The sequence below is a fragment of the Puma concolor genome, chromosome D1 (assembly GCF_028749965.1).
Source record: "Puma concolor isolate L17-30 chromosome D1, mPumCon1.1.hap2, whole genome shotgun sequence".
In the NCBI taxonomy this organism is placed as follows: domain Eukaryota; kingdom Metazoa; phylum Chordata; class Mammalia; order Carnivora; family Felidae; genus Puma; species Puma concolor.
Genome location: NC_141676.1, coordinates 87,984,059 through 87,999,450, shown reverse-complemented (window position 1 = coordinate 87,999,450; position 15,392 = coordinate 87,984,059). Strand labels below are relative to the sequence as shown.

The window sequence follows — 15,392 nt, the reverse complement described above, 5'->3', positions numbered from 1 at the left end:
TGTGTTTAAGAAAGGCCAAGCCTGGATTTTTCTCTCTTTCTGCAATAATCCTTCTCTTTATTTCAGTGCTCTCTTTGTCCTTAGAAGATTCCAAGAAGATACTTTTGCTCTATTTTTCTTACAATTTCTAGACACACACTCACTGTCTGCCTCTTTCTCTTTCTCATTTCCTTTCAGATCCTAAAGTAGCTTGAGACCCTGGATCCACACTCTTATGATTCTATCTCTGCAGCCCCTCATCCTGGGCTTGCTTAATCATTGTTTGCTGTTACTCTATGTATAAATGCAGCAAGTGTAATAAAGCCACTATTCATCAGCAAGAGATTAAGGACATAGAGGGCTGTATTTTTGGAGCTTTGGCACAATTGTTGCAACTACAGAAAATGACAGGTATGACAGCTTTCTCTGCCATACACTGTGCTTGGGTGCAAGGTACAGCATAGGCATGTATGTCTGATCTTCTTCTACTCAACTATATGTGAACATTTTCATCATCAAAGAAAATACATTCCCAATCCATGCAGGCCACACACCCTGGATTATCTGTATTCAAAAAGATCAGGCCTGCTCTTTTTATAAAGAAATTTCTCCAAGGAAAGGAGTAGGGTGCAGATAGACACATAGACTGTGAAGGACACTCTGGCTCATCAGTGAAATAATAAACAAGCATCTTTCCCAGGCTCTGTCTGTCTGTTTGGATTCTGCCAGGATATCTCATAGGTCAGGCCATGGGCTGTCTGTAGGAAACCAGGAGGTTCACAGGCCGTAGGAAAGGAAGGCCATTTACACAAACACTGAATGCTGATGGCCACTGGCCAGAGGGCTGGAGGATGGAAATAAGTGATGGCAGCATTAAAGCTAGAAGACTGGAGATTTCAGAATTGAGAGATAGATGTTTGAAGGTGGGGAATTGGGAGTTTCAGGGATCCATTCAGAAGGCTTAGGTCTATAGACGTTGTTTCTCTTCGTATGTCTGCCAGGATGGTGGAAAGGATGCTCAGGTTGGGAGCTTAGCATATCTCAAGAATGCAGGGAGAAAGGAGAGAGTCTATCAAGGTTTAGGCAGGGTACTTTCAACTCTTTCTGTCTCTGCATCTCCCTTCCTGGCCTGTCTTATCCTGACCTGTGACCATTTCCTGATAACAAGTGGTCGTTGTCATCTGTACTTGCCTGGATTAGGGAGAGTTGAATTTGAAGCCTTCCCTACCTTTAATCATACGGTTAATTACCTTCCTGAAGGACATGAAATATTGTGATGTGTTTGAAACGTCTTTTGTAGATCTTTGTAAAGGACTATCTCTGCAAAAAGGGAACCGGTTGATGGAATTTTCCACCCCAGTCTTCTACCAAACCCCCCCAACCAGAGCATTCTGACTGAGGGAGCAATTATGCTTGCTTTTCTTTTTTTTTTTTTTTTTTTTAACCTGGGAGAATTGTCTCCTCTGCATTGTTGTGGAGATTCGATAAATGAGACGGATAGATGGGGACAGGTATGAGGAGGTGACTGTAGTTGGCTGCCAAGTTACCTTTGTGATCCATCTCTGCAGAAGCCAGCATTAATGCCGTGGAGACTCAGCAAGACTGATATCCAGCAGTGACAGTTTGGACATCTAAACATGACCTTGGATGTGCCCAAAACCACAGCTGAAGCTATGCCAGCTTTTCAGTGTAGTATATCACAGGGGCCGCATAACCGTGCTGGAAATTGGCTGTGTTCAGAGCATTAGTGTATCTGCAAATGAACATCTTTGGCCCTGTACACACAGTGCGGTGTAGTGAGACTGCTTCGTTTCAGTCAATTTCCAATAATTAGACACTCACAGGAAGCCCACGACTGTCCTCTCGGATTCATCTCAGAGAGGCTGTGAGATGCCCCATTGCGGGCATCAAAAACAATTATTCAAGCTGTGCAGAGGTTGCTGATCAGAATTTCCTGCACCACGGCTGACCATTCACCTGGTGTCTGGTCAAATTTTAGTTGCTAGAGGAGAAACTAACTAGGACTCTGCTTTTGGCTTTCCAGAGCAGATTGGTTGCAAGGAAGTTCTCTCCTTTAAAGTAATGGAAAACTGTTTCAAACAAGGGTCATTTCCTAGTGCCTACTTGCTCTGCAGCTCTCATTTCACCAGAAACCAGATGTCTAAATTAATGGCTTCCAAAAACGTGGTCTCCAGATCAGGGAGGGGCCCAGCAATCTGTATTTTATCAGGGTTTGCTGCTGATTCTATTGCACATTGAATTTAAATGTTATATAGGGCACATATATATATATGTGCTTATGAGGGCTTATGAGGACATTCAAGAACAAATTTGAAACCAAATAAAATAAAACTAGGTCTGAATTCTGGCTCCGAAGCTTAATACCACTGTTATTCTACTAAATTCAGGTATTTTTTTTTTCAATCTGGATATTTTTTTAACTCAATTTAACTCCATCTGTAAACTGGAATTAATAAGTGAATCTACCAGGTTTTTGAGATGATAAAGTATATAATAGGCTTCCATAGCACCTAGTATACAATAATATGTGTTCAGTAAATATTAGCCATGAATATGAAAGTCTATTTATCTGCTTTGGATCCAAGCAAAATGTAGAGCAAGGACCACTCTTAAGGTAATTAAGACAAATAACATCCCAGGTGTATTACTAGTAAAGTATCCTGTGGAGTGTGTTGTTCTTCAGGGATTTCAAAACACTGTGGTTCCAAATCCACATTTCAAGGGAGGCAACCTGAGAGGAAGAACATCAGGAATGTCTGCAGGGAACCTAAGGGAGGGGATAGCATCAGGCGCTTCCTTGTTGGCCATACTTCTCCACCTCTCATTTGCTCTCAGAGTATTCTAGGTATTGTCATCAAAGCCAAAGGAAGTCTTGAAGTGCATTCTAGACCAGCCCAAACTTCACATGTGTTATCTTACTAAAATGCACATTCTCATTCGTTGCATCTGAGGGAGGGGCAACGTCTCTGCATTTCTACCAACCTCCCAAGGGATGATGATCTGCTGGGTTTCTGACCACACTTTCACATAGTGAGGTGCTTAGCTGAGTGCTTCCCCAACCCTAGTGTTCATATGTTTCACCACTAGATTTATTCAACTTAAGGAATGCTCTAGAGCCATCAGCATTGGCATTATTTGGGAGACTACTAAAAGTTCAGAACTAAAAGTTCAGGAACCGCCCCCCTCCAGGCCTACCAAATCAGAATGTACATTTTAATAAGATCCCAAGAAGCGTCATAAGCACAATAAAGTCTGAGATCAACTTAGGGTATGTATTTATTCACACATACCCCTGCATTCAGAAGGACCCTGCATATGGTTAAATTCTCTGTTCTCAGTTTCTTGAAATTCTTAATAATTCTTGAACAAAGAGCTCTGCGCTTTCATTTTGTACGAAGCCCCCCAAATTATGTAGCTAGTCCTGGACACATGGCTCCATACCAGTGTTTTTCAAACTTTGGTAGGGATATTACCCAACTGGAATGTTGTTAGAATTCTTATTTCTGGATACCCAAAGCCTGAATCAGTAGGATAGGAGGTGAGAATAAAAACCTGGAACAAATCCCTCATGCAATTCTGATGCAATTGACCCATGTCCAATTCCAGAAATATTCCCTTGATCTTCCCTGGTAGGTAAGATCTTCCATCATTTACAACCTGCATTGTCTAGAAAACACAATGAACAACATAGAACTTGCTGGACACCAGAGCAAAGGTGTTTCTAGTTGAGCAGCTTTCCCCACAGGCACTTTCAGCAAGGCTCCCCACCTGTGCCTGAGTGGCCCTGCAATGATCCTGTGACATTTACACAAGTACAAGCAGAAAGGATGCACGGAACAGGATATCTCATCTTGAGAGGACCACCCGGGGAAGGTGGTGTGCTCAGTGGCAATTCTTAGTTTTTTTTGAGAATTCAGCGGAAGCAATCATCCCTCCCCACTGAACTCTCCCTTCCCTTGAACATTCTGAGGAGGCCACGGGACCAGGAATTAGACGACCTGGCTGAGAGGTTTGTCACTTCCTAGCTCTCTAACCTGGGCAAGTCACCAGACCCTTCCAAATAGTGGAGTCCTGATCTTTAAAGTAGACAATGGGTAAGATCATCTACTTCACAGATTTGCTGCAAGAATCAAAAGAGACAGTGTGGATGTAAAAGCATTTTGTACACTGCAAAGGAATATATAAATTTGAGGCATCATTATACATACTGAGCTACATTGCTATTTCCAGCATTATAGTTAGGATCAGGACACTATTTGTGAATTTCGCCCAAGGCCATAGAACATACTTGGTGTATTGAGAGAAGGAAATGAATACAGACAGAGAGATGTGATTAGGACTTGGCGAGAGAAGCTGGAAAATTTGAAAGTGTAAGGAAAGGGAAGGGAGCTTCCACAATTTGGGGACTCCAGATGCAAAAATAAAAAAGACAAAATCTATTTTTACATGTGCAAACAGTTTTGAGATTTTAGAAAATGTCTTTAGTCTCACAGTAATTGAACATTTCTGCCCCTGGGTATAATGAAGATGAATAGCAATGGTGGTGGTCCATATTTAGTTTTGACTTCAGAAGCCTTCTGTTAGAATTCACTATTCTGAGATAATGTTTAGGTCTCTGATCTGGCATATATTATCTGTGTGACTTGGGAGAAATATTTAGTTTCTTTGTTCTTCCATTCCTTTTACCAACAGAACCTTGCTCATAGGGTTGTTATAAATATTGGATGACCTAGTACTCCCCAGATGCCTACATCATGGGAATCCTTAAGCAAAGGGTGAGCTATGGTGCTCAAAGGGCCTGGCCACTCTGGGTGTGGAAGATGCCTCCAGTTGTAACTATTGAATAGTAATGACTATTGAAGTAGGCTTGTGCTTAGCTGGTTTAAGAAGCACTGGGCTGTTCAAGGCCCAGAAATCTCAGATAGTGTTCTGAGACAATAATCTTATAAGACTTCTGTTTCCCCGTCCCAGAAAATGCCAACCATGACAAATCAAGCAAGATATGCGTATGTGATGGTTCCCATTTCTCTCTGATCCCTGGACTTAACCGTCTGGTCTTCCCTCCAGGTGCACAATTGACAACCGGGTCACCCGGGTGGCCTGGCTAAACCGCAGCACCATCCTCTACGCTGGGAATGACAAGTGGTGCCTGGACCCACGTGTGGTCCTCCTGAGCAACACCCAAACCCAGTACAGCATCGAGATCCAGAACGTGGATGTGTATGATGAGGGCCCATACACGTGCTCTGTGCAGACGGACAACCACCCAAAGACCTCAAGGGTCCACCTCATTGTGCAAGGTAGGCGTCGCTTGGCTGGATGGTCTGGATGGATGGCTGGGAGAGCCTGTATTGAACACTTTTTCTGTTATCTCCAGCAGAGATACATTCAGTTTGTTCCATCTGGCCAGGACAATAGGACAACTAACTGTCAGTTTGTGGTTAGAAGCTGAACTTTGAAATAAGTTTTAGTGTTGAATAGGACTAGGATTTTTTGTTTTTGTTTTTGTTCCAATAATATATTTTCTCAGAAAATTATCTTCTAATTATTGCTTTCCTTGGCTTTTTTCTTCCCTTAAGTTTTTTTTTTTTTTTTTAGGTTCCATCCAGTTCTAGGCCTGCTTTATTTTAAGACCAGTGTTTTAGCTCTTCTGGCACTTCACACGTGCCATACCCTGGAGCAGCCTTCAAGAAAGCAGAGTCCATCACACACGTTCTGAATGCCCACCTGAGACGTGTCCTTCACAGCCACCTCCATTGTCTCCAGCTTGCCTGTGTCTCTCATCTCCCAGCCCTGGGTTTCTGATGCCACATCTCCCTTTTAATAACCTGCATCTGATTCACTGTGTTTGGTGGCACCCCAAGTTCCTGCCCCCAGATTTTTAGGCCTATGTCAATGTTCTGGTTTTGCATCTCTCTTGGTTCTGCTCTGGCTGAGTTTTTCAGGCCCTGGGAATGATTCCTACCTATTCCCCATGAAGCTGACCCTGGGGCATTCACATGACACTTTACCATGGTGGGAAGCTCTTAATTAGGGAGTAAGAGCTCAGAACCAGACTTGGCCTCTTCATGGCTGTGAGACTCAGATCAAGTTACTAACTGGGCTTCAGGCTTTCCTTCTGTAAAATGGAATCAATGTTGTGAGCAGCTTGCTGAGGACTACACTTTACATAACACTTAGAAGCAGGTCTACAGTACTGTTGAAGTGTTAGCTATTAATATATTTTTATTAAAAAATATTTTTTATATATTTTTGAAGAGAGAGAGAGAGAACAAGTGGGAGATACTGGAGAGAGAGGGAGACACAGAATCCAAAGCAGGCTTCAGGCTCCGAGCTGTCAGCATAGAGCCTGACCTGGGGCTTGAACCCATGAACCATGAGATCATGACCTGAGCTGAAGCCAGACACTAACCAACTGAGCTACCCAGGTGCCCCATCATTAATATATCTTTAAATACTGATATTGCATTTTAGCTTTTTAAAATTCTTTTACAGTGGGCCAAATTCCTCATTCTATGATCTCAGAAGCTTAAGCCCTGAGCAGTGTAGCCTGGCCCTTCTGCTGGAGTTTCTTCCCCAGTTCGATTTTCAGTTCCCTCCATACAGCTGAATGCCATTTGGGGCAAGAAGCTCCTCTTGGGGAGGCGCCTCCTGCCACTCTCTTGTCAGGGAGCCCAAGGAAAGGGGATGGACTTGGTCAGTAAACAAGGGCAGGAAAGTGACTGGAGAAGGAAGAACACAAAGGAGCTGGAGGTGTGATGGGAACCCTAGCTGTGAGAAGGCAGGAGGCTGCCCACCCTGGGCTGCGGCCATGCGCAGTTGAAGGGTGAAGTGATGCGAGTGGGCATGAGACACAACCACCCAAGGGCACCGTGACACTGGCCCTGGGCAGGGGCTGCCAGGACAGCAGCGTCCTTCCTGCCGGGGCAGAGCTTGGCCACACCACGTTGTTCTTACTTATTTTGCTCTCTTCTAAAAAGAAATTGTGATGGCCTTTTCTATTATTGGTTCTCCAAATGAATCTTTTTCAAACGGCTGGATGCAAGCAGCATTTTTTTTTAAAGGAAATGGAATTTCATAGAAGGTATCAGTGTCTTACAAACAGCAGAAAAAGTATCATTATATAAGATTTTTGTTTCAGAGTGTGTAAGTTTTTAATATAAAATACATTATTATGGTGGATAGTTGGCAAAAAAAAAAAAAAAAAAAAGTTTGAAAATCATATTCGATGAGGAGGCCCGGCAACTGCTTCAGGGTCACCATCTGTAATCTCTGCCAAAGGGTGCTTCTGAAACCCCTCCCTGAAACCATGTTCCCCTTGCACCCCCACCTGCACACATGTATTGTCAAGAGCAGGATACCCAGCAATGGCAAGAGAAATCAGGAAATGCCCACTAGTACAGACATTCGTTTTATGGAGTAGGACCTTTATGGACCTGGAAAATGGAAGGAATAGTGAAAAATGCTGAAACCTCTCTGAAAATAAGGACCATGTTTTTGTCATTTGTTTTCCTTAAGCTCTCCCTCCACCCCCCAACACACCCACCCACACACTTCTGCCCTAAATACCTGGGAGAGTACCTTATCCAAAGTGCACATGTAATAACTACTTTTTGAAGCAAATGGCTGAACTTACAGTCCAGAGGTCTTATACAGGCTCAAAGACAGAAAGTGGAGTGTGTGTACGGGTGGAGACATAGGAGAGGTGAGGTGAAGGGGTCTACATCAATCTTCACTCATGTCCACACTAATGGAAAATGTCTAATCCCCAGCTAGGTGTTTACATCTGTGACTTGGCTAGGTGGCCTCTTAGCATGACACACCACCTCAAGTATTGGAATCTCATCTTGGGCTAATTTTCGAATGCTGATGGGTGTATTGATTTGGAAACAAGCTAGGTTAAAAAAGGCACTGGTCTTGTACACAGACTCAGCCCAAGCTAATCCGCTGTCGATATGCCTGGGCTGAGCATTATTGACACTTTAATGAATAGTGGACCATAGTTTTTCAGAGCCAACCTATCCCCCCTCTTAGAAGCAATCAGACAAACTAAATAGAGCCAGACTCCCCCATTTCTGTATTGGAAAGAGGATACATCACCATCCAGGATTAAAAAAAAAAGAAATATATTTATCTTGGGATCATTTATTGTAGTGAACATAAACCCTAATTCCCCTAGCAGGAACTGACTGTCTGGATTTTGTTGAAGTTGCTATTCAACCCTGAACAGAACACTGCTAGAATGAAAATCAGACATATTAAGTTTTCAGAATGGTATTACAATCATTAAACACTCACAGACACACACAGACGCACAGACGCACACAGACAAGCTAGCAGCAGCAGGAAAAACTGAACTGATGGTCTGCCCATGAGTGTGTGTACTTATGCATATGCAGTCAGGTTCACATAAAAATAAACACACGTGGAAGGAAGGTAATGACATTTTCATAGTATCATGTGAGCTGCTTAAGGTCTGGGATTATGTCTTTCCTCTTGTTATCAAATACCCTTTGTACCCCACCAGTTCTTTGTTCTGGATCTTTTGAGTTCCTGCTGACAGCAGTGAAGCCACCTTTGCAAGTGTCAGCTTCAGAACTTCAGCCCTTTGTTATGCACTTATGAGTACTTTCATTTATTCATATGGTAAATAATTACTGAGAAACAACTCTGGTTACTGGTACCTTGCCCAACCACTTAGCACAGGAAGATAAACAAAAAGCCACCTTTGAAGAGTTAGTTCCCATTCAGGTGGAAATGGACTTCTGTGATGTTTGCCCAAGTCATCCCCAAGAATTCAGTTTCTAGAAGTTTAGCTGCTGTTGACTGAATCCTGGGGTACGAACCTGCTCCAGACACTCCTGGAAACACCTGCAATGTGGGTCCTCTTACCCCCATGTAATCTGATTATATATTTTAATAGAATTCAGAAATGACATATATAGAAATCAGATTGGTCCTTTTATGTGGCAGCCAGATTTCCCCATGCTGCTAAGCACTGGTCTGTCTCAGCTCAAGAGCAGGGGTGAAGGGTTAGAGGCCTTTTCTTGGTTCGTGTTTGCCAGAACTTTAGCTGAACTCATAATCTTCAGTCTATCTTGTCCTCAGGACAACCTTTCATTGGTGGCAAGTTCTAGATGTGTGCATTTCTGCTAGGATAGTTTTTAAATCTGTGGATAGCATTGCATATTCTTGTGGTAAAGGAAAAAGGGAAATGCTTAGATCCTTTCCTTTCTTTTGTTTTTATGGGTTCGTCTCTTCTGTATATTGCTGTTGAACTGTATTTTCCCTTTCTATTTTGTTTTGTTTTTCTTTAAATGACAGCTCTAGGGATGGGGCACTTGGGTGGCTCAGTCGGTTTAGTGTCCAACTCTTTATTTCAGCTTGGGTCATGATCTCTCAATGGTTTGTGAGTTCGAGCCCTACATCAGGCACTGCACACACAGTGCAGAGCCTGCTTAGATTCTCTCTCTCTCCCTCTCTGCCCCTCCCCTGCTGTCTTTCACAAAACAAATAAATAAACTTTAAATAAATAAATATAGCTCTGGGGCTACCTAAATGCTCCAAAATCTTCCCTAAGCTGTTGGGACTGGGGATATTTTCTTAAGGTCTTGGCCAGGCTGGTCAAGCAGCTAGAACATGGACTGGGTCAGTCTAGCCTGGGCTGCAGAAGAGGGTCCCTGTAGTGGTCAGTATAGGGGGTTGGGAGAACAACTATTAAGTGAAGTCATGAGAAGCACCAGGCAGAGTTAAGGGTGAATATCAAAACACAGAGATCTCAGCCTCCATGGCCCAGAATGTTAGACCAGTCTGCAGGAAAATGGTAATGGTTCTTTTGATTTGCATTGTCCAAGGTCAACATGGAGAAAGGAGCAGGATCGTAGTTGTACACAGAGAGTCCAGGTGATCAGGTGGGACATGTCTTCTAGGCAAGCCAGGAATAAAGGACAACCTTGACTAAGAAAGTGGCTCCAGGGGGCAGCATGGAAGGAGGATGAGGGAAAAGGCAGCAGGGGCTGGTGGTGAGAAGGGGGAGGGAACAGAACTGAATTAAGTACATACCTACCACAGTGGCTATTTAAAATTAAATGAGCTAAAACCAAATAAAATTTAAAATTGACTTCTTCAATCACACTGGTCACCTCAGGTGCTTCAGTAGCCACATATGACCAGTGGCTGCTCTATCAAGTAGTATAGAAATAGAAAGAATATTCTATCATCTTAGAAAGTTCTTTTGGGCAGTGTTGTATGTGAGTACCATTATGGGCCAGCACATGTAAATGAAAGGTGGGTTTCATTGATTTGAGGGGCCCGTTGTGGTATAGAAAAGAGAATTGGATTTTGTAGAGAACATGGAAATAGGAAAAGACAGAGGTCTTTTAAGACAAGAGAGTATTATTATAAAGATAGAGGACTGGAGTTCCTCTGTTAGCTGGGGCAGAGTAGAAAGCCCAGAGTCTGAAGATATATCCAAAGGAAAATAGACAGAATTTGGGGGTTGGTTACATGTGGGAATTGGTGGGGGAGTGGGCCAGGACATTGAGATTTTATCTGAGTGCTCTAGGGCAGGTTGATACTAACTCATCTAAACCCTCATGTGGTAAAGCATCATGTGTTGTGGAGCACTTCAGATCTTTGGACTTCTTAATTTTAAGATGGCTTGAATCCTCCATTCAATATGAGTTTGTGAAAAGTAAGAAATACCACCCACGTATTTTCACTTGGGCAGCCAGAACACAATCTTATAGGTCAGCGTGAGGGAGATCCATTTTAGATTTATTGAAATTTGGGTCTAATGATTTCCATCCCTTGACCTTAAGGTGTTCTGCTTTGTGAATGTAATTAATAAGCGCCTGCTTCTGGAGTCCAGCTGCATATTTTAACCCTTTTCCTCTCTTAAACCTGCTGCTTCTCAGGGTATCTAAAATACCTCCACCTCTGTCTCTATAGTTCTTTGAAAGAGACTGAATCATAGAGAGCACAGAGTGAATAAAACACTTTGTGGGACTGAACTGTTTGCTAAGTTAAGGGCAATATGGAAGATATCTCAAAGCCCTCATCATTTCATAAGCACCCTTGCGTGATGGCACAGCACAGTGACCCTGGTGGTCTGCAGAACATAAGCAAAGATCTTTTTCATCCACACACAGAGGCCTGGGTCGTACACCTGAAGGGCTTTAATCTCATTCAGAGACACATCTGCATGATGCGAGTGTTAGCATACAGTGCTCATAAAACAGGGGTAGTACTTTAATAGCGATAATAATAAAAATAATAATAACTAATAAAACTTTTGGTCTCTATCAGTTTCCAAGGCCCTTTCTAGGTCTCTCTTTTGTCACTGGAACATCTAATCACCCCCTCCCTTTTGTTTGGTGTAAATGAGTTTTCCAGTTTCTTGCTAAGCAGAATTAATCTGAAAATCCCTGCTATTGTTTGATAGTTAATTACCTGCCTTTTGGAGTCAAACATCTCTGAAGCTCACGAAAGGGAGGAAACGCTGTCTTTGGAATGGGGCAGAAATGAGAGAAAGAATCCAGAATGTTGTTGTCATTCCCTGTGTTAGTAGAATTCCAGAGAGAAAGGGCCTAGGCCAGGGAGATAGTACAGGCAGGTAACTTGAAAAAGATAGAGCTTGGGCGGTACCAGCCCTTCATTTACCTTTTATCTTCCTGTTCTGGGCCCTCTCCTCTTACCCACTGATATGTATAATCGTGCTGCTTTCCAAACCTGAATAATTAATTGACCTTGTCAAATCAAACTCATTATTATGATTAAGGTAACAGGAACAATAGCTTTTAATTTCTGGACACCTATGCCCCATAGACCATCCCCCCCACCCCCACCCCACTCTGAAACTCTACAAAAGGAAATTTGAAGCACAACATTTCAAACTGAACAATGTGCTGTAATCCTTACACTGAAAGCAAAGATTTCTGTCTCTCCAGCCACATCACCTAGAAAGCACCATGCCTTCCTGGCACTGCAAGAATCCCATAGCATTGAGAAGACCTTTGTACCAACTAATTTCCATTTGGGCTGCAGCTTTCCCAGCCTGTTTTGGAGGGAAACATCACCATCCAGTTCTGAATCAACAGAAGTCACCTTCTGAGTACATCTGTGTTCTTTGGGTTTCAATAGCCCTGTGTGACAATAGGTCACATTTGCCATCCCAAACTGTTTTCCAAATTATCTTTCCTCTCTCTGAAATGGATGAACATGAACATTCAGTCTGATCATAAGACTGTGCATCTGAATTCAACAGAACTTTAAAAAAGTCAGGAAATTAAATCCCACCACAAAATTAGAGTGATCCTCAAAGTACCCTGGGGAATGACAAGGAAGTAGGGCATTTTACCTGAAATTGATTTACAGAATTTAGACAGCATGCAAATGAAGCATTTCTGTTCTAGCTGGTGAGTTCTTAAATTTCTTCATGCAGTTACTGACAATGGATGGGCTGAAGAGTCTCTTAGACTAAAGAAATCTGAGAAAATTGCTGTAATGAAAGTCATATTGGTTTAATAATGGCATTTTCTGTGCCTTCTGGAATGGCTGGGAGGGGCTTCCCCTTTAGGAAGCAGTTTGGAAAACTTGACATTTGCCTCCTGGTGTTTCCTGGTCACATCAGTAAATAAAAATAGGGTTGCCCTGTCCAAGCCCTTCACACCATTCATGGCTCTGAGGAAGCAGAAAGTTCAGGAAGCCTTACCCTATTGCTTCACTGAAAATACTTACAGGAGTCACACAACATCCCTCCAGGTAAGCAGCTAGGGCTCCCGCAGGAGGGTCTTTAAGCGACCACAGAATTCTTATCCCTGACATGGTTAATCCCAGAGAGTCTGAGCTGCCTCGGATTCTAATAGTATAGTGGTTGGGATTCCTCATGGATCTGATATATCCCTGCAGCCTCCACATAAGACATACATTTTGTTTGAGGAGAAGGGCAAACAAACATCAGATCTGAATGAGTAGCCCTTTTAAAGTACATTCCTATATATCCTCATTCCCACATGAGAAGCTTCCAGTAGTCCAAGCTGAACTTGAGACAAATAGTCCTACTTAAGGATTGCATGATGCCTCCTTATTGTCTCATGACCCACTGATATGGATCTGGCTAATCCCATAATATGTTTGAAACATTCCTCATACAACATTCCTAAAGGTTTTGCCATTAGAAAGTGTTATCAAGGCCAGGATCACGGATCTGAATACCATGGCTGTTGCCAGAGAACTCTTAAGTACTTGAAAGACTTAAAAGCCTCCAACAATTCTTTAGTTTTTGCTAAAATTGAAATACCTAGCTTTTTAGGGCATGAGAAGAAGTTGGTGACTATGTGTCTCAGTCGATCTGTTGTCAGATTGAGAGATGTCAACTGAAACTTTTCAATTCCATTTACCAGTATTTTGAAGTTAGGCACTGGGGACACAACAACTCAGAGTTCCTGCCCTGTCTAGCAGAAGGCACCCCTACACTTACAAATAACTCTCTTCTACAGTAACAGAGGTTAAGATGCTCATGTATATAAATGCTTTTAATATACTGAGAGGGAGTAATTGAATTTATCTGCAAGACTAGGCAAAACTGCATGGTTACATTTCATCAACCCCCTCAATGGTGAATAGGAATTTTTAGGTCAGGAGAGAAGGCATCACTTTTCTTCCTCAAGGAAAGTTCCGTTAAGAAGAAAGTTGTTCTGGCAAAAGGACGAATATCTACAAGTCTATCAGTAGGATAGAAAATCACAAGCACCAGGGTCAATAAACCTCAGTAGGAAGAGAGAAGTATCAGAATAAAGGAATATATACAAACCCAACGAGTTCTTTGTCCCTTGCATGGTAAAGATACAAAGGGGAAATGTTGCCGAAACCTCTTCTACCAGCAAGTCAGTTTTTAAAACACTAAAATGTATGTTGTATAAACATTGCAGTTATAACAATGATTCTTTTTCCATAGTAAAGTTAAGCTACATTTCTCTGTACACCAGTAAGTAGAGTACACAACAGTAAGACTCTTTGCTCTCCCCTCATGGTGATTTTACCAGAGATGGTGAGGATGCTGCTAAGGATAAAAGTGAGCTGCAAGGGGCCCACACCTTTGGGACCTGGGAGACTGGTTCCTTGCCAGCAGCCTCCTCTCACAGGTACCTGAGAGCCCACTGCATGCAGGTGAAGGAGTCTCAGACTTTCAGATGTATCCAGGCTAATTTAGGCTTTAAGGAGTCACCACTTGGCATATATCTTAACACCTCTATTCCTGCCGAACATCATCTGTGGTAAATTAGTGTCTGATGGTAAAAATCTAATTGGTTTCTGCTGGAGATGGGCTCAGTGGTGAAATGCTCCTGGAGTTGCCAGAGCACAGTGTTTTTCTTTTGAGAGATCTTCATTTCATGTCATTTGAGAAAGAATTTATTGATTTAAAATTAGGACAGTTTAATTTGGTGGCATGTTTTCTTTATGTCTCAATTATATATTCATGTCTTTGTGGTAAACTCAGCTGGTGGGGGGATTTAGAATTCAAAACAGAGGATTTTCACTTGGCAAATAGTGCTTTCTACTGTGATTAATTGGGAGTCTGCACAATGAACCCGGTGTTGGCTCCACTGGGGATTGAATAGCTTAGTAGGAAGAAGGAAATTTCAGGATTTAGGAGTCCTGGATTCCAGTCCGAATCTTGACAATAAGTACCTGGAGGAATGACCTACTTCTTTAATCTATTTCAGATTAGATGCACTTTGTAGGAATATTTTGATATATCACATAATCTAATTTGGAGAAAGTTACCAAATAAAAGGCTTCCAAATGCCATTTTCATATTAAAATCCTTCATTTGTGTAACTATTTATAAATAGTAAATGTTGCCAAGCTTTTGTGTCCATTTGTCTTGTTTTGATTTCTTTAAACAGACCCACTCTTCTGTACCAAGGATGCATCTGTGTTCTGTTGCTGGTGTGGGTCCTCCTTCCCAAGAATCTGCTTGGATTACATCCCCGTTCCCCACCCTTGTTCTGTCTGTTGAACTCCAGTGTTCCTGGTTTTCTGACCTTCTGGCCTGGTGATGTTCCTGTGCTGTCTTGCCCTCATCCCCTTTGCTCTCATAATTCAATTAGACTTGTTTTATTGTGGTCTCATTGTGCTCTGAATCTAGATTTCAAAGAGGGGTTCTCATACTAACACTGCCCCACACTCCAAGGACTCAAGCCAGCCTAGCCCTTTCTTCCCCCCTGAGAAAGGCAGATCAGACATTTTGGTTTTCTTTTTTCCCTTTCATGCACATGTAGACCACCATGAGTGAAGTACGGAAATATAGGTTGAGACAGATACAAAGACGAAAGAGACCAGTTCCTCCCATCAGGATATATGGTGGGGGTTGGGACAGATGGTAAAGT

General features: G+C 42.4%; 1 protein-coding gene across 6 annotated transcripts in view; it reads left to right on the top strand.

The window, feature by feature from the left end:
- NTM (neurotrimin) overlaps positions 1–15,392 on the top strand; it is a 949,272-nt gene that overhangs the window by 769,369 nt on the left and 164,511 nt on the right. For all 6 annotated transcript variants that reach the window (XM_086678647.1, XM_086678651.1, XM_086678649.1 and 3 more), the window contains one exon: positions 5,068–5,300. In XM_086678647.1, the coding sequence (XP_086534773.1) occupies positions 5,068–5,300 (233 nt within the window). The remainder of the gene's footprint in view (positions 1–5,067; positions 5,301–15,392) is intronic.